Raw genomic sequence first — 23,796 nt, forward strand, 5'->3', positions numbered from 1 at the left:
ACGCATGGTTAGGCTTAAAAAGGCCTTGTGGTCATTACCCTATTATACAATGACTGTCCATTAATATTCAAAAATGAGCATGGTGATTAGCCAGCCCAACCAGCATGCCCATTATAAATCCAAGAATATACCAAACGGAAAAAGGTCCAGTCGCCTGGACTTTTCCCATTAGTATATCAAATATATTTTTTTTCTTTTTCTTTTTCTTTTTTGACCAAAAAAGGAAACAGACGACCACAAACAAGTGAGGGAGATGGCACAGACAAAAATAAGAGGATAATCAGGTACATTCAGCAAAACTAAAGAAACTTAACTGATTATCCTTTTATTTTGTCTGTCCCGGCTCTCCCGAACATAAAAAGTCTCCCAGTTTCTTTATTTCTTTTCAATTTAAAATAAATAAATAAAAGCAACGAAGATCTTCTTTTCTCCATTGCTAACTTTGCACAGCATTGATGTACTGCATAAGTGTGGGAACACAAGTCCCATACGCGTGCGCAGTACATCGGAAAAAGGCCCAGGACACCAGAAAAATGAGGAAGGGGACCACAGAGCCATTATACAAAGACATTATTTAAGAAAAGTATTTTTTTTTCCTTAAAATAATGTCATTGTATAATAGCAATAACCCACAGCTGGGTGTGGGCAATGCTGGATTTACCCACAGTTGGCTTTGTTTGGTCACAAGGGTGAAGCAACAAATAGAGAGACCCTGAATATTTAAAAACAAGTCATCACAAAAGCTATTCACCAACCAGGCATGCATACTTTGATTGTTAGGTATACAGAATACTTAGGAGAAAAACAATGGCAATACAACAACACACAGGCAGAGGTGTAAATTATAGTATGAAATGAGAACTGTATAACAAAGTAATATATATGCTGAAGATTTTGCGACTGTACACAATCCAAAGGGATGAATGGCCAAAATGGGTTCCATGCTGCATGCAAAATAGGCAAGAAAATCCAAGTAAAAATGGAGTCATAAGCAAACGATATAAAATGTTAAAAGAACAAGCTGACAAAGAAGTAAATAAATTTAGGATTACTTGGGGAAAAAGAGCTATGTACAATATTTTTTGGTTGAAAATACTTTTGCTAATTTTTATACTACTGCCATACTCTCTGGAAAGTACCAGAGTGTTACAGACATACCATTTAGCAGTGCCATAAATTAGAACAATTCAAGGGAGAAAGAATTTGTGTACTGTCATTCGGCCTGAAAACAGGGTAATCACTGCATCTCTCTGGATGATTAGTTTAGCTATACCAGAGTAAACAATGAAAAAGGAGAATGGTTTTGTTGGATTTATGTCTAGCTGCAAAGAAAGCTATCACGAGAAAAAAGAAAGGAACCACCAACACAAGTAATTGTCAAGCAAAAAGAAATGGAGCTTCTGTCACCAAGTGTCAAGATAAAGAGAAAAAAAACATGATGATGTGGATGCCTTGGACACTGCAGTTAGAAGGGACTTCAGAGTCAGGAATAATAGTTATTATATACATACTTCTGAGCACTTCCCTCTGCCTTTACTGATTTTTAAAGTTCTTGTATGGTATATACAGCTCCTCTGGCAAATGAGTGTAAGTTAATGTTATGTGAAATATGCTCAACATGAAGGTTTCTTTCTGATTTAAATGATTTGACTGATATCTAAAAGAAAATATTGTGCTATAATGTTTTTTTTTTACACTTTGACAGTTTTACTGATGCAAACAGAGTTGTGACAGTCATGTTTATGTCAGGTGATAAAATAAGTGAAAAGGTAGTTCCTTTCTGTTGTTCATTTTAATCCATCATTATTACGGGATATATGATAACAACAAGCTACAGTGAAACAAGGATAAAAAGCCTTAAGTGTCATCAGTGGTACCTTCTAATGAGATACCACACAGGTAAAAAAAACTTTTTTGAATCCAGTCATACAAAACCTTACAACTGCAGTTCCCCAAAGCAACTGCAACAACATAGGACCCTCTTCTTTTCAAGCTTTTTTTACTGTTAAGCTTTGCTTTACCTGATATTTGTTTTTGATAGTGTTCCTTTCCCTTTCTTACCCTTCTGCAATGGACAGTTACTCAACAAGGACATAAGCATATCCACATAGGGACAAGGATACGGTTGACTGATATGACTGTCACCAAGCTGCAAGATTGAAAGATTTTTTGTGTTACCATTATGCCCCAACTTTTCTCTTCATGGTCTTCAGCATGATATCATAGTGCTTAACAGATGATGGTTCTGACCTCATACAAAGGGCAATCAGGTCTACCTCACTGTTTAATTCAACACCGTCTTAGTGTCTTACTCCTCAATCTTAAATGGAGACTACTACTATACAGAAGTAAGCAACCAGCATAAATCCTTAAACCCATGACTCATCCACTGAAGACACAGATGGGTATAACCTCTAATCAATCCCCTCCTCACTGCTCAAGTCACCACTCAGTACTGGGTTATTTGTGGTGCAGTTAGACATCATGTCTGAACTGCCTGACCAAGACTTACCAGTTTTTTATAAATATCTTTTCCTGCTCTCAATCTGCTTAACATCAGTTCTCAGGCTGCCTCCATTTTAATGGCAACTCAACACATGCAGCAGTGAGAGCACTTAATTGGTGGGCCATCATCTGGACAGGTGGGTGTTTTTGCTCAGTACTCCTTGAATCTCTCAGCAGCTGTAGATGCAACTTTCCAGTTAGAACAAAATGTTGCTGGCTAGGCTCATGTTCCTGCCATGCTACTGTTCCCTGACGCAATACCACAAGGTCTCCGCCAGATGGCAGTTGTGCAGCAGCACATACTAATTAACTCTCCTAGGATGGGCACAAGCCGGCATTGGCCACTCACTCTTTCCTCTCTCCAACAGCTCATCTAGTGTTCAGGCTACAAATCAAAATGAGGGTCAAGTTGTTTCATAGTTGCGACTTCATTCCTATATGCCAAAAGCTGCTGAAAGTTACTTTTCATAATGACACCATGATACGTGCTTAGCAAGTTATGTGACTGCACTTATTGTCTAGATCAGACTTTATGAGACTTATTCTTGTGTTGATTTTGCTGGGGTGCCTTCTGTGCGGAGTTTGCATGTCCCCCCTGTGGTTGCGTGGGTTTCATCTGGGTGCTCCGGTTTCCTCCCGCATTCCAAAGACATGCTGTAGGTGGATTGGACACTCTAAATTGGCCCTAGGCATGAGTGTGTGCGTGTGTGCACCTTCTGTGGAAGGTTGGGTGCCGGGCTGGCAACTCGACACTGTAAACTCCACTGCCAATCATGAGTGGACAGGTGATCCGCTGTGGCGACCCCTAACCGGGAAAAGCCGAAAGAAGAATTCTTGTGTTGATTTTCTAAACTTGTCCTGCTCTTTCTTACTTGTTTGAATTATGATTTTACTGTATTATTTTGTTACATAAAAGTTGTGAAAATAAAAGACTTGTTACAAAAAAAAAAAGTTTAGACTTGTTGATGAGTACAAACCCTTTTTGCTCCAAACCAGCAAGGTTACTTGTTTGACTGCAGACCACGTAAGTTCTTAGATGTGTCACTCTTGGGCCACCTAGAAACTATACAGAAAGCTGTTGAGTGCACAACCAGAAGGGAAAAAAAAGAACTTATGCCGGCAACTACATTTTCTGCTCAGCAAAGCAGATGTGGTTCTCTGTTGAGTATTTTCTAAGCTGGCTTGATGCATTCATCGACATGCAGCAGCATGGGTAGAACTATTCTGGGCTTTGTTTCAGTCTGTCTGGGTGCTAAAACATTTTTGTTGAGGCTCATTCTCTGTGTATAGTCTGTAAAAAAGAGGTCATCAAATGGCTGAGCCTCCAGAAGAGATGGGAGAATTCCAATGCAACAGGACTCCTTAAAGCAGGAAATTATAGAAAACATGAGAGGTCATGGACAAAACCTCTTAAAATATCTGTGCGATAATGTCAGATTTAGAAACTTGAGAAAATCTCCTCCTCTTCTTAGAAACGTCTGCTTGGATTTCTACAGCAACCACTCCAGATCTGCTTGGTCATCACATAAACCAAAAAAAAAATCAGATAAAACTGGAAATGAACCAAGAACCCCAAACCTGAACTTAACAGTAAGTTGCATAGATGGAATGAGAAACATCTACATATTACATAAATGAATGTGAAAGGAGTGAGTTTTAGACTGTAAGAAAGTAAAAAGTGATCTTCACACGGACAGTCCTGTGATCAATACTTTTCAGTGCTATTTATTTCTGACATCACAAAGGGAGTGGAACAGTGAATGAATTTTCTGTGGATAACACAAAGTTCAGGGTGACCTGAAGGCCAAATCTAAAAAAAGAGGCAGCTTCAGTTTAATCAGTCTCCATTTTGGAAAACAAGATGCATCTCGGTAACAGCCCAAAGGTGGACTACGCCATTCAAGAGATCAGATAATATCTACCATAAGAAAAGGCTCTGGTTTTGTCATCACAGAAAGCCCATCTATTTAGGCACAACAAAAAAAAGGCATTCAAATGAACTGGAATGCATTTTAAATTAGCTAAATCTACGGAAAAAAATTGAAACAATACCACAATATTAAAATCACCAGTTCGGCAACAACTGGACTACTGCATACAGTTCTGGATACAATATAAAAAAGAAGAAAATAAAATTACAGAAAATTAATAAGGATGGTGCAGGACACAGACGGATTAACTTATAAGAACAGACTAAACATTCTTATCCCCTTTCACTTGAAATGAGACAGAAGTGACATGATTACACAACTTGTGAAAATTTTAATGCAACTTCAATGGGACAGAGAGCAGAGAAAATAAGTAAACTAAAGAAATAAAATGTTAATGGTAAATAGACAAATCGACTACCAGAATGGGCATTAGAAGCTAGAATTATGGAGTCTTCCTTGTGCTATTTTTTTTTTTGTATGCATGCATGCATAAAATCTTAGATGAAAGAGTGTTTTGACATCAAGGCAGTCTATATGCTCAATAAAGGTTTTGATTAAAAAAAAAAAAAAAAACTATCAAAATAGATTTTAATGACTTCTCTAATGGAAAGAATGTGATGACTACCTCTGCAACTGACATCATCATTTAATACATTTAATACCAGCGTTCATAAACAGTACACTCCTGGACCCTCCCAGAGAGGCTATACAGTGAACTGACAAAAGTCCTTAGTGAAGGAAAGCCAGGATGACCCTCCCTGAAACAGTCTCAGCTACCAGGCACTTGATTACTAAAAAGGCAGGCACCTCTGTCCAGCTGGGTTAGTACTGGCAGATTACAATAGGGTTGGACTCAGGTGGCTGCATAGGGCCGACAGCTCCAACAGGCCAATCAGCTATACTGTCTTTTGCATTAAATAATGCTCTCCAAGGTATCTATTTGGCCTTCTTAACCATGAGTTTCATTTGCGTTACTGTTTTTTCTTTTGCATGTCGTGCACTGTCACTCAGCATCAGCCAATGGCATGAAAGTTCCAAGACAGCATGATTAGGAGGATGGCTTCCCCGACAGCTTGTATTAGCATGAGGAATTGAAGCAGGAACTGCAATGCACCAAACACACTGACACGAGGACCCAAGTACAGTAAGACTTTGTTTTACATTCATTACTTTATGTTCATTTTGTTACATTCATTATTTCATGTTTCAATGAGCATAAACTATGTAGCCATGCCATAAATTGGCAAGACCATCCTGAAACAGTTTTTGTTGTAATAAAGGTTCAGTATAATTCATGCACCTCCTGTAATAATGCTGACTTTCCTGATCACAGGTCTGGACTCCAAATTAGTAGTTAATGTATGCAAGGAATACATGAATTATTCCCATAGCTACTGTGGAGGGATGCCCTAAGTGCAAATCATACCTCTCTCAGCTGTCCAGAATATTGCACCACGCCCCTGATTTTGGTCATCTTTTCCTTATCCTTCATAATTTTATTACCTTTTGATAAATCACATCAGATTGCAGTCAGCCAATAATACCAGACTTTAAAGGTTCATATTTCTTGCTCTTCAGAAGTGCATGCTGATGTAAAACTTTTGTTCTACTTTCCAAGTCCATTAGAGTGCTATTTAAACTGTCCCTGATTTTGTGACTCTGCCCCCACCCCATTACTTCTGCTTTTGTCCAAAATTATTGAGCAAAGAAGTTAAGCGGTATTGTGCATGGTGTCAGTAGGTGCAATTAGCAGTGATTAATAACTGACAATCAGACTCAAGTACATTACAGCAAGTCAGTTGAATTGCTGTGGTACTACACTCATGCTGACTGACAACATTAAATACCCATTAAACACCTGGAATCTGCGTGTATAGTAAGAAGCTTGCATTAAGTTCCCTGTTATAGTTTACAACTCAAAAGGTGATTAGTGGGATGAAAGAATTCTACAGGTTCAGTTCCTTTTGTGATCAATGTTGTTTGCAGTTTCATTTTTCCAAATGGTTGTTTCAAGTCATCAGACTTGGTATAGATGTGTTTTGTGGCAGCTGTCAATGTTCTGCAAGTTTGACTGGAGTGGTAGTTCACCAGCTGTTGGGAAAGCCAGAAATGTCTACTTTGTGATAACCTCTCACCAGTACCTCACACAATGAGGAACTTTCTTCATTTGTACCTTAAAAAGTCCATGTTCCATGCTGTTCCAAACTGAAAGGGGCTGTTTCACACCCACTGTTAAATGTTTTAATTAATATGCACAGTAAACAATACTGAACCATATAAATTCATCAAATGAACCTTTCATATGTAAAAAGTAGCACATCTCAACTATGCTGTCTGCTTTCTAGCTGATGTTGTTAGTACGTGTTCCACACTTCCACACACTGGAAGCAAAGCTCTCTCCAGTCAAGATTGTGCTAGACAGTCAAGAGAAGGTTAACACTTGCACTACACCTCAAGCAACACATAGCCCTTCTAAATCCACACCCACACATAGCAGCACTAAACCCACATATGCGGAGGCCCTTAAAATTAACCTGCCCAAGCAACAAGTACCTCCGAAGCTGAAACACAAACACCAGTCACAAACCAAAGTGACGCATAACTCACAACACCAGTGTGCCACCCAACAATAGCCCCTAAGGCAAGACAATGTACCCAATACTTTAGTCATAGGTGAATCTATAGTTGGGCACACTGATGTCCCACTCACCAGGCTGAACAAGGAGAAAATGAAAGTCAGCTGCCTGTCGGGTGCCAGGATCCGCCACATAACACATGCACTCAAGTCACTCCACAACAAGTACAAATACGACTCTGTCATTGTCCATGTTGGAGTGAATGACTTGAGACATACCTCCCTGGACTACATGAAGAGAGACATGGAAGAGCTCTCAGATTATGTGGCCCAGGCAGGTATGACCCTAGCCCCGAGTAGCATCCTGCCTTAACCTAGAATGATACCACAGTATATGGACAAATAGATTGACTTCAACAATTGGCTAAGCTTCTGGTGTCATTCAAAGGGGATGGATCCAGTATCTGGCTGCCTGGGAAGACATGATCGACAAACCACGATGCTTTGCCAGAGATGGTCTGCATCTGTCACCCCTGGGATTCAGTTTCAGGCTAAAGCTCTTTCTACCCCTATAGTGCCTTTTTTAGGCAAGGTTCAAAGGACAAAACCACCACCGTAACAGATACAAGCATGCAAAATCTGGAGGTAATGCTACTCAATGCTAGAAGTCTAAACCTCAAAATGCACTCTCTCGAGGCACTCCTAAAAATGCAGAACATCGATATCTGTGTAGTAACTGAGACCTGGTTCAAGTCTCCAGACAGCACCCCTGCAATACCAGGCTACAACTCTTACCACATTTTTCGGCCACCAAACCATGACAGAAACACTAAAGGTGGAGGAGTGTCCATATTCACCAAGGATATTCACACCTCCAGGCTAGTTGCCCAACACAATGCATCTGAAATTCTCCAGGTGCAACTAACACTAGGTAAGACTGCAATCCAAATTGTAGCTTGCTACAGATCCCCCATCATGCCCCAATATTCTCACTACACCTTTCTAAACATACTGGAAAATATTAAGATACAACCAAACACCCTAACACTGGGTGATTTCAACTGCCCTGCCATTAACTGGGAAAACTACTCGGGTACCAACACCTTTTCCCAATGGTTCTTGGATTTCATAAATTCCAACGCCCTGGATCAACTAATCCACTGTCCCCACCAGGGGCTCCAATATCCTAGACCTGGTCATTACCAACACGGGAGATAGATGCTCCACACCAGTCATCACCCCCTCATTGGTCAGGTCTGACCATAAGCAAATCATCCTTGACCATCCACATCCCACCCCCAAGTAAGGAAATCTCCGTAAAAAACTTCTCCAAAGCCAACTTCATGCTACTGAAGTCAGAAGTGACAAACTTCATGACACCCATGCAGACAGGATCTGAAAGTTCGACTGCTGAATCCTACACTAAGGCACTGTACGAGCGCATCTACTTGTGCATGAATCGTGCCATCCCCAAATAGAACCAAGATGCTCTCCTCCAAAAAAAGGAAGCCAATCTGGTGGTCCCTTGCCACAAACAAACTATACAACAGAAGGAAGAAACTGTTGCAGAAAAGAGAAAAATCCCAGGATGCAAAAAACTCCCTTACCAGCCTCAGTAAGAAGCTGAAATCCCTCATAAAATCCTCCATAGCTAGTTACGAAAATAAAATTGCCAAAAATTCCAAAGACAACCACAAAGCATTCTATAGTTATGTCAAGAATCTAAATGGCAATGCTCAGATCTGCTCTGAGCTACAACAGAATGGCATTAAATATACTGATCCCAAGGATATTACCAATATCCTGACAGATCGATTTACTGCCAACTTCACCACCCTCTTACCCCCCCTTAAAGGGTCCGTTTCAATACCAAAAGAATGCCAAATTCCAGTAATCACAGCCACACAGGCAGAAACCATACTCTTCAAAGCTAAGAATACAGCATCCATGGGACCAGATGACATCCCGGGCTGTGTACTACATGAACTACAAAATTAACTGGTACCTCACCTATGTGTCATGTTTAATCATAGCCTCACCTCAGGCTTCATGCCCACTGAGCGGCGCACAGCTACACATCCCACTCCACAAGGGGGGATCCACCTTGGATCCCGGGAAATACTGTGCCATCAGTCTGATGAGCCTGATCTGCAAGGGCATGGAACACATTATCATGGAACTTATAAGTAAAGACATTGGCAACCTTCAAACACTGGACCCCACAGAGTTTGGGTTCGTGAAGGGACGATCTTGTCTCCTGAACCTGACTTCTTCGAATCAGTTTCCAGAGCTGTGGATGAGGGTAAGGCGGTCCACACAGCCTATCTGGACCTCGCCAAGGCCTTCAACACCATCCATGGAATCATAGATAAACTTACTAAGCTGGGCATAAATCCCTACATCACTCGATGGGTTGCCAACTGGCTTACTGACAGAATCCAGACTGTAAAAGTAGCAGACTCCAAATCCAGCTCCAGACAAGTGGAGTACCTCAGGGTTCAGTCCTGGGGCCGCTCTTGTTTGGCATCTACTTCTCTGAAGTACAGACCAACACTAAGGGACTCTGGCTAACAAAGTTCGCAGAGGACTGCAAACTGGGAGCCATTACTGAATCCCCATATGATGTGGATATTCTACAAAAGGGCCTTACAGAAACAGCTGCTTGGTGCCAGAGCCATGAGCTCAAGCTTAATGCCAAGAAATGCATAGTTATCCCCTTTGGGAAAAAACATGTACCCATAAATTACCACATAGGTGGCAGTACACTAAACACCAAAAGTGCGATGAGAGACTTAGGGACACAGGTGGACAGTGGTCTCACCTTCGATAACCACATTGCCACAACAGTCAGGAACTCCTTCTATGTGGCAAACCTCATCACTAAGGGATTTTCATCCAGAAAAAAGGAGGTCATTGTCCCACTGTACTCATCCCTCATTAGACCCATTATAGAGTACAATGCCCCGCTTGGTATGTACCTCACAAGACATCTGCAACAGCTGGAAAGGCCGCAGAAATACCTCACTAAAAGAATCACAGGCCTAAAGCAGATGCCCTATGCTGACCATCTAAAAAAACCTCCAGCTATACTCTGTGGCATATCATCTACTCAGAGGTGATCTCTGCTTAACATACAAGGTGATGTCAAACCCTGAGGTGTTGGACATGCTCCACTTAAAGAAATCCCAATCCCTCAGAGCCACACGCTCCAGGGATCTAAACCTTGTCATCACAATGAACAAAACATGCTGGAGGGATAGGTTCCTGACCCAGAGACTCCCCATACTCTGGAATAGACTGCCCATACATGTCAAGCAGAGCGCCTCCTTGGCCCTCTTCAAATGGGACCTTGACGATTGGATGGGAGATTGGAAATTCACCCCAGGGATCATGTCAGTTGCCCTGCTAGACAGGGGTCCAGGGAAGTAAATATTGTGGGAAGAAATATCCAGGGAATTGTTATGGCTAGGCTTGTATAGTCCCTAGGGCTGATAGCCTAGTACCACGCTATGAACTTTGTCCATTTGTTCCTCCTAGGAGGTTGTGCTCCACATTTTGGAGATGGAAAGCTGAAAGTTATGATTTTGTGCACACATTCAGTGGAAGAAAGTCAGGACAGAATTTAAAATTAGAGATAAATAAAGGACAAGCAGACATTCTGACCACATTTTGGCCTGTTACTGTTTACTGTATTTGAGAAAAGAGCTGGCATCAGTCTCAGCTTCTACCCTGACTGGAGAATATGTGCAGTTATGCATGATCCAAAAAAATAACATGGAGGTAGTGGTATGGTTTTGTAAGCCACTCCGGACTCAAAGAACACAATCTGCCCTTGAGAAGACACTGGCCATGATAAGGCCACTGTTGCCTCTGCTCTGAATACTTCCAAAACTGAGGAATTGACCAGGCATCTCTTGCTGTGGAAGGGGAAACAAACCCCATCCAACTTATCTCTCTTGCAACAAAGACCAAACAGAAAGATATTTTTCACTTTTTTAATTTTCTGTTCAAGTTTCCTAATTTCAATGTTGAAAATGGCCTTCAATTAATTCTTTGCAGAATCTGCATTTCTTGGTTTGTGGTTTAGTCCCAAGCAGAAGATAGTTTGTGCCATTCATTCCTAGCAAATCTTTGGTATAGAAATGAAGATCTGCACTTCTGAAAGAGCAGTTTGAGAGTTTTGTTACTATAAAAAGGGGACTTAAAATGTATAGCAGCTCTGGATCACTACTGAAAAACATTACAAGCACAAGTTTAGTGCTAAAACCTGGAACAGTAGTTACCAAAAAAGAAAATGAGGAAAATGCCACTTATTCCTCGCTTAAGTCATTCTCTTCTCAGAAATGTCTGAGCACCTATAAGGCCATGGTGGCTGGCAGAAGGCTGCTTCAGAGCTTTCATGGAGGAGTGTCATCAAGAACTGGAATACTGCAATTAAGTTTAAGGGACCATTAACTTGAGTGTCTTGAATATTATGATACAATTCTGATTCTTCCTGTGCACAATACAGAGTAAAATAATACTCTAGAAAACAAAAACAAAAGCCAAGGAGAGGATGTATATATAAAGATCACTGCTGTAAAACATATATTTTTAGAATGGTACATCATTCTCAGATTAACTTACCTTCCCAAAATACAGGACATGACACAAGTCTCGGATGATATTTGGCAATTCGGTTATTTTCTCTCTGCATTCTTCAAACTGAGCAGCAACGCTGTAACACTTGCCAATATGCCCGCATACCTAACCCACCAAAAAAAAAATTCAGTCATGTACTCCACAAAACAGTTTTACTAAAACACCTTCCACTCCTTGCCCATTTTGTTTACTTATATACTGTTTTATGGTACAAATCTGTAAGTATGTAAAATAACACATATATGTACTTACCTCAATACTTTATTCTGATCTGAGAAAAGGTCTTTTACAGCAGTTATTTGCCGGGCTTTCATTTCCTGATACCAGTAAGTTCAGCACACTTCTGAATTGTCTGCCCAGCCAGTGCTCAGGATTAATTGTGTGTCCTGTAACACACATCAGAATGTCAAGCACCAGGATTGAAGGGCATGCTCAGGCCTGATGCTCTCTGGTTAGACCCCTCAATGAATTCAATCACACAAAAAAAAAAAATATATAAAAAGATATGCCTGCCTAATATGTTTTTGTTCCCAACCCCAGGTCTTGCCTGATGGTTCCTCTACCTTCCCAAAACAGGGTCATTTGTTCTGGATGGATGGTTATCTGGGTATTCCTGGGCATAGGAGTCCTATAACTCATTTGTTCCTACCTAGGGATGTAACAGTCCTCTGTTGCCCAGAAAGACTTGCATGGCAGGCAACAGTCCTGCTCGCTGGGCTTGTGGGCAGCCTACCCACTCCTCTCAGGAGCTCTACCCTCAATAGCTCCTCCAAGCCCATTATCATTGCTTCCCAAAAAAAAGTGCATCTCCATATGACAAATTTCCTTCAGAAGCATAGTGCAAATGCACTAATGGCAGCGCATACATGCCTGGGTCAGAACACCACTAACTGAACAATTACTGCTTCTCATCAAGTGTCACCCATGTGGTGAGCAATAAATGCTTCCCTTCCTACAGGGCAGGCAAGCTGGCACTGGTCACTCAATGTCATCCTCTTCAGCCAGCTACTACAGGCACCTGAGCCAATAATCAAACTTAGATCACCAAAGACATAATCAGGGCTTTCTGCCCTCTAACATCAAGGAGTCGGCTAGAGCTACCTAACTTTAATACAACTCCTTCTGCTGGAGTTCTATGGAGAAGTTATCAATGCAGACAAAGACAGATGAATAAGAATAATCCACTTCAGAGATCCTTCTCCCAGATTTTATATTGTAAGTATCTATCTGGTATTCCCGCTTTAAACGTCCTCTGAAGTGAGGAACTGCTGGGAGGAAGCAAAAGGCATCAGATTGCTATTAATGCTATCCCTTAACTTTCATATCATGGATCGTTTCATTATCAGATGACAAGGTCAGAGGAGCTCCAGCCAGAACTTTAGTACAATGTAATACTTAATACTACGTACACGGCAGGTAATTTGACAGATAAATTTTTTCTGCACAGCTTAAAAGAATACTAAATATTTCAATTCTGAAAGCTAAAACAGGCTCTTATAAAAGTAGCACATTTAGGATCTTTGAAAAGAAAAGTTTGGTGTTGCACACACTATCACAGCAACAGACCAAAAAGCAGGCTTCACTGAAGTTTAGTGAATGTCGTTTTCTACATGTAGCAAAGGAAACAGCCTGCACGAAGCTGATATCTTCCACATTAGTTTTACAGAAAGCGCAACCTACTCGTCATCAAATAAGGCACTGAAATTATATACTGACTAAGGTTATTCCAAAAGGCATCAGGAAGTCAAGTCAGTGAACTCTTGCAGAAATGTTCCCAGATATCTTGGTGAATGCTATGTGAGGAGTAATTTGAATTCAATCCTGCTGCAAGAACATACTCCAAAACATGTGGTGCTTCCTTAACTTACCTGGATCAGTTTAAAATGCTATTAAAACATATAGCAACACCAGCACTGATTATGCCCAATCTAGGACTCTGGCAACAATCCATAAGAAAGTACAGTTGTGGAGGATCTTGCCATAAAAGTATATGTCCTACTTCTCACTGTTGCAGTAGACTTCACTTTTGGGATATCCTACTAAGGATAGCTGAACATCCAGTTAGCACAAAGCCTTCAACACCTTCCCAGTACTGTACATCAGACTTGTGTCCTACATGCAAGGTGTAAGATACACATGACAAACAAGTGCCTAATCCTTTCCCCGGGAAAAAAAATAGCTGATCCAAGCCTTCGACATTTTAAAGTTTTAAGTTTTTCATTTCGATAGAAGAGCATTCGATATTTTAAGCGTTCACTCTTCTAATACAGACCCAAACAAAAGGCCATGTAGCAGCTTCCAAAATTAATGTCATATCCAGACCCTTGAAAAAAAAAAAAAATCACCAGAAGAGGTCAATGTCCTGATAGAATAAGTATGGACAAATGAAGAAAGCTGCTTGCCATGAAAAGAATATCAAAAAGAAATGGCCTTAGAAATCCAGCAGGAGATAGTTTGCTTTGATAATGCCAAGTCCATTTTCCTGGTATGAAAGGAAACAAAAAGCTGCTCAAATTTCCTGACATGTTTTGACCTGTCTAGGTAATACCCGCGGTGTCTATGTAAACCCAAGGTGTGAAGAAGCCTCTCACTAGGATTTTACAGTGAAGTGGAAATAAGAAGGAAGATGAACGGACTTGACGAAAGCGCTCAATATTGTTTTTTTATACAATAAAGTTTCCTGCGTTTTTTTACTGGCAGCCTCTGGGATCTGGTTTCTAGCTTCATTTTAGAGTTTTTGAAAATTAATGGACTCAATAAAGGAGAAATCATTAACCACCATGTCCATAAAAGGATTGGTAGGAAGAAACACCCTGTCCTTGTGAAAAACCAAAAAGGGTGGAACTGCCATGAGTGTATGAAGTTCAGTGACCCTCTTGGCAGGTAAAAGCCACCAACAACAAAGTCTTCCAAATATAATGATGTAGGGAAGAGGAAATTGCAGGTTCAAAAGGGGACTAAGAACATTTCTCAAGAATAAAATTAAGATCTCAAGAATAAGGAACAGGCATTAATGGAGGCTGAATATGAAGGACACTTTTCAGAAATGGTTTGACTTCAAAACTAGAAGTCATAGGTGGATTCAGAGGCAGGCAAGCAGAAATAGCTGCCAAATGAGCTTTAATGTATGAATTTGCCAGGGCATAATTGAGGAACTCACACAAACAAGAAAGAATTGTAGGAATACCTCGACAAAATCACTACAGGCACTGCAGAGAATCCAGGGATAACTCAGGAGCATCCATAAGTGAAAAATGTAGTTTATCACCACAAAACACATTAACTAGATCACTGTGTTTTCTTCCATATTATACCAAGGACTTCTTCAGATACTGAACAATTTCAAGTTGATTAGAATTGATCAACACCAATTCAACCTTCCTTAATTTAAAAGAAAATACACTTTACAATACTTAAAAATACACTTTCAATAAAACACACTCCAAAATGTTCATCACAGGAAGGAAAACAAAAAAAACACTCAAAATCCCTATGTAATCAAAATGTCCAACCACAGAAAATACATTCCAAACAAAAATACCTACAATTAAAAACAATTCCAACCTAAAATAATAAATTTAAAGAGAGTAAGCAGTTCCTTAAGAATTCTTTAAATGAGGTCAATCCTGTAATACCAAATCTTGTTGCCATATAATGGTTTTGAAGGGTAAAATCGTGAACAGAGGTTAAAAATCATACATTGAAACACATTTAACTGAACAATCTAAAAACATAGTAGGGAATGAATGAAATAGCACCCTCTAGAATAACTTTCTGGAAAATTACAACACAGCAAATTCCCTATTTGATATACAATGTGGAATTAGAAATGGAAGTACAAAGTGGGGTTTGTTGCACACAAAAACTAAAATTAGAATCTGACTGCTCTAAACTTAAGAACAGGAGCCAGGGACACGTATTCATTCAAACCAGGGGGTCTACTGGCTTCTAACACTAGCTGTCTATTGCCCCTATAAGCAGTAATGGAACATCTTCAGAAGTACTAAAATATATTTTTTTAATCCACAGTAAAGTAAAGCTGTTGCTACAACTCCAGCCTTGTTTTTCCAACACTTAGTAGCCTGAAGTGGAAAATCGAGAAAAAAACCTAGATGGAAAAATTTATGGATGACTTAATATGCCAAGGTTACAGGTAGATGAGACTAAACAACTGACAGTTAAGACAGGAGATGATGAGATAAAAATGGTGATATAAAACCAATCTGCAGGACAGTATCTAGGAATAGATAGTATTCCAGTGGGAATTTGGAAGGTAGAGGGAAGAAAGTGATAAAGATCTGAAAGGTTTTAATAGCATTTAGAAGGAAAGGAAGCAACAACATCCTGGGAAAAAGCTGTGGTGGCTGTAATGTCTAAAGACAGTAAAGACCCATCAGATACAGCTTTACATAGGTCCATTTTAATTTTAAAATTAGTTATGTACTCACCATAAATATGCATCTTTATTGTCCATTTCCAATCTTCCTCAACTTATGGGTTATGGCTCTAACGTCAGATCGGATTTGGCCACATATCTCAAGGTTTATGGATCCAACTTTCAAGCTCCTCCCTCTATCCATAATGCCCCAATTAGCCTACAATATATCTTAGATCAAGTTTGCTGCTTTATACATGTATAGGATAGGTCAGGAAAAAGGAAAGCAACAGCATGCCAGGGCTCAAACCTGGAATTAAAAGGTTCCAAAAAAAGATCACAAGATCACTCCAGCAATTACTAAGAAAGGGGATGGAGGCTGGGGATTTGAGGAAGAATGAAAATGGACAATACAGACGCATAGTTATTAAGAGTACATAACTTTAATATATGATGCTACCCTTTTCATTCTTCCTCAGTATATGGGACAGAGTTCCTCATTTATGTGAATCTTGGGTGGCTGTCATGGAATGATATGCTGGAGAACTGCTGAACCAAAAGCAGCTTTACTTCTATAAGTAGAATCTAGTTTATAATGAGCAAGAAAGGTATGATCATTAAAGCAGGTAGCTGCTGCACAATCAATGAAAGTTCTACATCAGAAGGCAGAAGTAGTGGCCATGGATCTGGTTAAATGTGCCTTAGGAGGCTTTGATAGGGAGAGACCTTGGAAACCCCTTGCTGAGTACATACAAAAGAAATACAATCAGTAATCCATTTGGCTAGGGTAACTTTAGAAACTGGTAATCCTTGTCTGTCCATGAGAAAGAAAATGCAACCACCCTGTTTTCTAAAATCCCTTGTCCTGTGTAAATAAGAATGTAGTTGTTTATGTACATCAAAAAGATATATCATGTACTCTCCCTTATTTGAAAAATTTGGGAAGACAGGCAAGTGAATTGTTTGACTGATATTTGATTCAGAGACTACTTTTGGTAGGAAAGAAGGACTGATTCTTAAAGTAACTCTTTGTGAAAAACAATGTAAGGGGATTTGAATGATAGAGCCTGGAGTTCAGAAAGTCTCCTCACCAATGTAATAGCTTTCAGAAAAGCTGTTTTCCACAACAAATTTTAATCCACTTTAGCTGAAGGTTCAAATCCCAAGGAGGTGACAGATCTTTCATTGGAGACCTAAGTAAGAAGGTGCCCTTTAGGAAACCGTTGCACAATTTGGAAGAAACTAAACCAGAAGCGTTCTCTCCTGAATGAAAATTTGATACGGCTGCTAATTGTACTTTGAAAAAACTAGCACCTTCCTGAAAAATAGAAGCTAAAAACTCCAGTACCGAAGGAACAGGAGCATTAAGAGTCAATCTCCTTTTCAAGGGCCCAAATGGAAACACTTTTCCATTTACTCCTGTAATTCTTCCTAGTAGAAGCTTTCTGGGAAGATAAAAGTATATGGCGAACCTGGGAGAAAAAGCCTGAGTTGTCTAGCTATTAATGGAACTGGAGAGACCATGTGGTTAGTTTGAAGCCTGGAATATTGGGATGCTTCATCTCCAAAGGAAAGGGAACCACACCTGGCAAGGCCAAAAGGGGATAATGAGGATAAGTGAGCTCTTTAACTGACTGGTTTTCTGTCAAGAGTTTTGGAATCAGAGGTACCAGAGAATAGGCATGAAGGAGAATGGAGGGCCAAACGTGGACTACAGCATCTCTCTCTGACTCCCCCTAAGGGGGGATTAGGGCAAAATACCTGCTGCACTTGCTGTTCAGATATGCAAAGAGATTGTAGCAAGGTTGGCCCCAAGAATGGAAAATCTTCGCCACCACTGACAGACCACTCATGAGTCATAAGAATGGACCTGCTGAGTTTGTTCCCCTAGTACACTGGATTTCCCCAGAATATGCATTACCACTAGAAAGCGGCTGAGCGAGATCGTCCACTGCCACACTCTCACTGCCTCTTGACAAAGGGGGTAAGATTGGGTTTCCCCCGTCTGCTGATTAACAATACCACAGACATGTCAGTTCATATCACAATAGTCCCTAGAGGTAGAACATTTTGAAGGGCCTGCAGCACTAGTAGGACTGCTCTCACCTGCAGAACAATGATATGCACATTGGACTCATGGGGGAATCATACGTCTTGGACTGTCCATCACAAGAAATGTCCCCCCACCCTAGTTGGGAGGCATATGTGGTCAATGGAGGATAACAAAATGAAGGGATGGCTCAGGTAAATCTTGCCCGACTGGATCCAGCAACGAAGACCGTTTCTGCATACTCAAGTGAGTTTAACTGGGAAATATAGGGGATGTTGCAGAATAGACCACTTAACAGTTCAAGTCCATTGGAGAACATGCATACAGAAATGTGCTAAAGGAATTAAGACTATCTACTGCCATCGAACCTAAAGCCTGAAGGAGAGGTCTGGCTGTGAGAAAAGGATGAACAAGGATTTGTTGAAACTGGAGTTAGATTGTATTTACACGATAAGCACTGAGAGAAGCAATCTGACTTATTGAGTTCAACTGAGCACCAGTGAACTCCAGGCTCTGTACCGGCTGTAGTTTGGACTTGGAGAGACTGACTGTAATGCTTATTGTCTGACAAAGCTGGAGTAAATGGTCCCTGGACTGTACTAGGAGATGATTGGTTGAGATGGTGAAGAGCCAGTAGTCTAAATATGGAAACACTCGGAATCCAAGCAGTCTCAGTTGAGCTACTACCACTGCCATACACTTCGTAAACACTCTGGGGGCTGTGGTGACACCAAAAGGCAAGGCACTGAAATGAAAGTGGTGAGCTCCCAACTGAAAGTGCAGATATCTTCAGGATTACATGTTCATCGTGATGTGATAGTACGTGTCCTTAAGGTCAACTGAGCACTTCCAAATGTCTTTAAGCAAAAAGGCCACCATGAACATTTGGAACTTTGACTTCTTCACAAATCAGTTTAGGCTGCTTAGATTCAAAATTGATTGCCAGTCCCCTGTCTTCTTTGGCACTATAAATAACCTTGAGTAAGTTCTGAATCCTCTTTGGTCTGATGGGTCCTCCTGGATGACTCTCTTGTCCAGCAGCTTTTTAATCTCAAGAGCTGCAGCTTCTCTCTGACTGGGTGGAACGTCAGGAAGCTTTCTTCTTTTGGTTGGGGGAATCTGGAAAAATGGTATGAAATTAACTTCTGGATATTAATTTTAGCACCCAAAAATCTTTTGTTACAGAAGCCAAGACATCTCTGTGCAAGGACAAGTGCCACCAGACTGCCTCCAGTAGTGAGCAGTCAGGCAACCCTTCAGGAGTGCTGAAGGTTCTATCCAGATTTTGCAGGGCTCCTCTGCCATGAGGCTGGAGTCTTCCATTTGAACCCCCCCCCTACCCCCTGGAGGAGTTCTCCCTGCATGGTTAATGGAAGGTACCCTGGGATTTTTGGAACCACATTTTCTTGCCCCCTCTTTGATTCTGGGAAAAGGTTTGTTGAGGGGTATAAAAGTGAATCCCAATGGTAGGGTCTTTCCTTACTGTTCACTGCAGGAGTGTGCTTCTTTAACAGAAGGGCCAAAACAAGGACATTCCATCAAAATGAGCACTAATGAAAGAAGACTTGAAAGACTGCACAAAGTCACAAAACCGCATCCAGGCCTGTCTCCATAGGACAATGCCTGAACCAGCAGCCCGTGAGGTGTTCGCTGCAGCATGGGATATCAACCTCATGGATGCACTGGAGATGGATAATAAGACTGTCCAGTTGTGAGGACAATCTTATGTAATCCTCCACAGACACAGACAGGGACTCCAAGAGGGATTTGGACAGCTCATTGGTCAAATCCCTCTGCAGCCTTTTAAAAGTGTGCCAAATAATTCAGGGACCTCAAGGCAAAGGTAGTTGAAGCAAATACACACTTTCAATATCTGTCCAATGCCCTCAACATACTATTAGGGAGATGGACAGAGGAGCTCTGCTCAGATAAGTCTTTTTGTGGGTGCCGCCGCAATCATAGCATCAACAAGAACTCCTTTTCTTCAGTGGGGTCTGTCTTTTAGTGGTGCTAAAATCTTGCCTGGATGAAAGGGGATTGTTTAGACACAGTCTGGTTCCTTCCAGGCCCAGCAAGAGACTAGGTCAATAAGCTCATCAACTTAAAGAGTCACCTAAGACACAGATGGGCCAGAACCAAAAGCTTCCAAAAATACTGACTCCTCTGGGAAAAGGAGTATTTGAGGACCAACCACCTTTCTGCTTAAGGATCTACAAAATGCCTCCAAATGAGTCATCATCAGGTGGTGATCTGGGGGGACCCATCCCCTTCAAAGTCAGTATCCTCTGTGACAAATTCCAAAGGGGAATCTATGTGCCTCCTTTTGCACATTCTTTGACAGGGAAACCTCTTCATTGGAATGCTCTGGAGAGGTGTCTGAAGAGAGAGGAAGTTCCACTAAGGGAGCTGCCTGAACATAGACTGGTGCTGGCTGTCCTTGTGGAACAAATCTGATGCGATCAGAGCATGGACTCGCTGGTAGAACAGATGAAAAATCCAAGGAAGAAAGTGAAAGTTGGTTTTTAAAAGAGAGAAAACTCTCTCCACTACCTCAAAGGCAGACGGACCCGGAAAGGCTGTGTATGGCCACATCACAGCAAAGACTTCTGAAGCAAACAAGCCCCCACTCGATCCCGGTCCATGCCTCAAGAAGGGAGTTGGACCAGAGTTATCTAGTGCTGAGGTTCCAATGGGCAAGGATGGCTCTGACAACACTGGAGTATATCCCAGCCCACCCATATCCAACACCAACGCTTTGGCTATGGGACTCACTCTGATTTGAAAGGATAGGGTCAAAACCAGTCAAGGATACTGTCGGAGTCAAAGACATAACCCACTCTGACTCCTAAACCGAATCTCATGGGACTCTTGGTTCCGAAGCTGTGGGACGTATCGGAGGAGGTGGTATTACTATATGGGAAGTGAAAGGGAGACTCATGGATCCAATGGGAAAAGGATTTGAAATAACCCTCATCTGAATCTGAGCTCTGAGGAACTTTCTCATCATTCTATCCACTTTGGTCCCGAAGAAGCTTCTGGAGGACCTGACAAATGAGATAGTGGATTGTGGCCTAGAGTGTTTCCTTGGAGTTGTTTGCATGAAAGGGGAATGAAGCCAAGGAGTCACTAGATCAAGCATGAATTTGGGTAAGCGAGTTCTGACCGTCTTTGAAGCACCAGAAGTCAGATCTGAGGTTTTCAGATCCAAGAGCTGTATCGAAGATTTACTTGAAAGAATTATTAGATCTAAAGATTTAGGATCTAAAGTAATCCTTTTGTATCTGATGAAGTAGGATCCAAAGATCTTTGGATCTTCTGAAGAGGCTCCTAAGTCGTACAGGTAGGAGGAGTCTTCAGAGATTAATGACAGGGCCTCTTTCTAGGCTCCCATAGAGCTTTAAAATGTTTGCTGCAATTTGAACCCTGAAAGAAGAAGGGGGTGGTATTGCCTTGAGTTCCAACTTGTTCATATCAACAACTGGCTTAGAATTAAAGGCAGCACAAATAGCACCAGCATCAAGGTGTGCTACTCCTGGACAATAAACGCACTCCCTGTGGGGATCAGGATTTGGAATTTTTTGCCCATAGGAAGTGCATTTTTTTAAATCCTGTTGGTGTTTCGGCCAGTTTAGATAAAAAAAAAAAAAAAAAAAAAAAAAAGAAAGAACAATTTTTTTTAACATGCTAAATCCACCAACAATGGTAGGTGTAATTACCCTATAAAGGGTAGGAAAGGAGGTATCAACAATGGAATGCAACGAGTTTTCCCAATATGGTAGAAAAAGAGACTTAAAAGAAAGGGCTAATGGGTAAAAACTCCAAAAAACTAGATATCTAAAGGAGGAGGATATAAAGAAAACTAATTTGATAAAATTTCCTGAAGAAAAAACTACTCAAATTTTTGAACAATTGTCAAAAAAGCTTCTGAGAGAGGAACTATGTCCATGTGAGATGGTAGCAAATGAGATCTGAGATACTGTAGGCTAGCTGAGCATTATGGTTAGAGGAAGGAGCTTGAGAGTTGAATCCATAAGTCTGAAATATGGGGCTGGGTTGGATCCATAACCCATACATTGAGAGGAAGAATGAAAAGGACATCAGATCCATGGTTATAAAGTGTTTATGCCTATAATAGCTAAAAGAATGTCAAAGATGTTGTCAAAAGTGACAGATATGGAATAATGTGGTTTGTGGAAGGGAAGCAAACATTTGATAACATTAACAGAGAAATGACGATCCAGAGAGAAGCAGAATGTAAGAAAATACCACTGTTGTTGATGTGTCTTGATGCAGAGAATGCATTCAACAGAGTAAGCTGGGACTTTTATCAGTAGGGGAATGGAAGCCTTTGCATTTCCTGATAGAATAATAATAATAATAATGTTAATTAGGAGGATGCAAGAGGGATCTGAGGCAAAAATCAAAGAAGGATTCCTCTCCGATAAGTTGTGCCTGAAAAGAGGAACAAGGTAGGGGAAATCCTCTTTCCCTTTTGGTATTTGCATTATATTTAGAACCACTGCCACAGAAAATAAAGGACTCAGAAATTCAAGGATATCAATGGTATGGTATTCAACAAAAGTTGGGATGATTATGCTTTGCAACTGACAGAACCAGAAAAGGACATCTCATTGTTGTGGAACATTTTGAGACAGCTCTAGTTTTTTCGGGAGGGTGATAAAAATTAATGAAGATAAAACAAAGGCTGTAGCTTTAAACTATGTACCCACACATGAATTGGTTCAGCAATACTCATATTTATAGGGATATTGTCAAAGGAAAAAACTTCAAAGACCAATTCACGTTAGGTTCAAGCAAGGCACCCTTTATTACTTGCAGCAAGGAGACAAAGCATGTAGGCACAAGGTTTGTCTGAATTACTGGTGATTAGTATGTTATTCTTATACAGTTCTCTTCCTGTCACACAGAAAATGTTACTATTCTATTGCTGACGTAGTTAGAGACAGCTTTCTGTATGTTCTACAGAAAATGTTACTAGACTTATTGCTGACCAAGTTAAATTATCTGCTGTTTTGCAAAACATTTTGAGGAAAAACAACCTGTCCTTGGGCTTATTTTAGTCCATTTCAACTTTTCAATTTTTCAGTTGTACTGTTCTAATACATGTGTTACATTTTGTCTAGATTCAAGGTTCATTTCAAGCTTTGGTACAAGTATTGCTGACTATGGTTTAAACTTTCAATCATCTATTGTTTTTTTTATCAATGCTTCTAGCAGCTGCATGTTTTCTCATGGCATAAGCAGAAATGAATATCTCTTAAGTTTCATGACATTAGCAGAAATGAAATGTCTCTTGTTATTTTCATGACATTAGCAGAAATGAAATGTCTCTTGTTATTTTCATGACATTAGCAGAAATTAAATGCTTCTTGTTAAGTTTCTAATGGCTGTGCACATTCATGCAGTGTGAACAGAATAAATGTATTAACCCTTTTAAAGCTCGAATGCACTAAGCATGCATATTACTATTACACATTTTTCTAACATTTCCCCCCTTTTAATACTTTTATTCTACTTTCCAGATAAGCATAAACAGTTTTTTTCTTCCCCAAACCTCTTCTCACTCAGGATTTGCAGTTAAGAGAGTCATTCAGTTTAAACTTATGAAAGCATTTTCAGTTTTTCAGCAATTCTTCAAGTTCAGCACCTTGGTATAAGGTTTCTGAAACTGAAATGTCTATAAAAGTCTTTAATCAGT

General features: G+C 40.5%; 1 protein-coding gene across 1 annotated transcript in view; it reads right to left on the reverse strand.

Moving 5' to 3' along the window:
* DNAJC13 (DnaJ heat shock protein family (Hsp40) member C13) overlaps positions 1–23,796 on the reverse strand; it is a gene marked incomplete in the record, with an annotated part of 3,140,357 nt that overhangs the window by 676,542 nt on the left and 2,440,019 nt on the right. Inside the window, 1 exon segment of the mRNA XM_044066722.1 lies at positions 11,638–11,757. Within this exon segment, the coding sequence (XP_043922657.1) occupies positions 11,638–11,757 (120 nt within the window).

This window comes from Protopterus annectens, chromosome 3.part1, assembly GCF_019279795.1.
Source record: "Protopterus annectens isolate FY-2018-M chromosome 3.part1, PAN1.0, whole genome shotgun sequence".
Classification (NCBI taxonomy): domain Eukaryota; kingdom Metazoa; phylum Chordata; order Ceratodontiformes; family Protopteridae; genus Protopterus; species Protopterus annectens.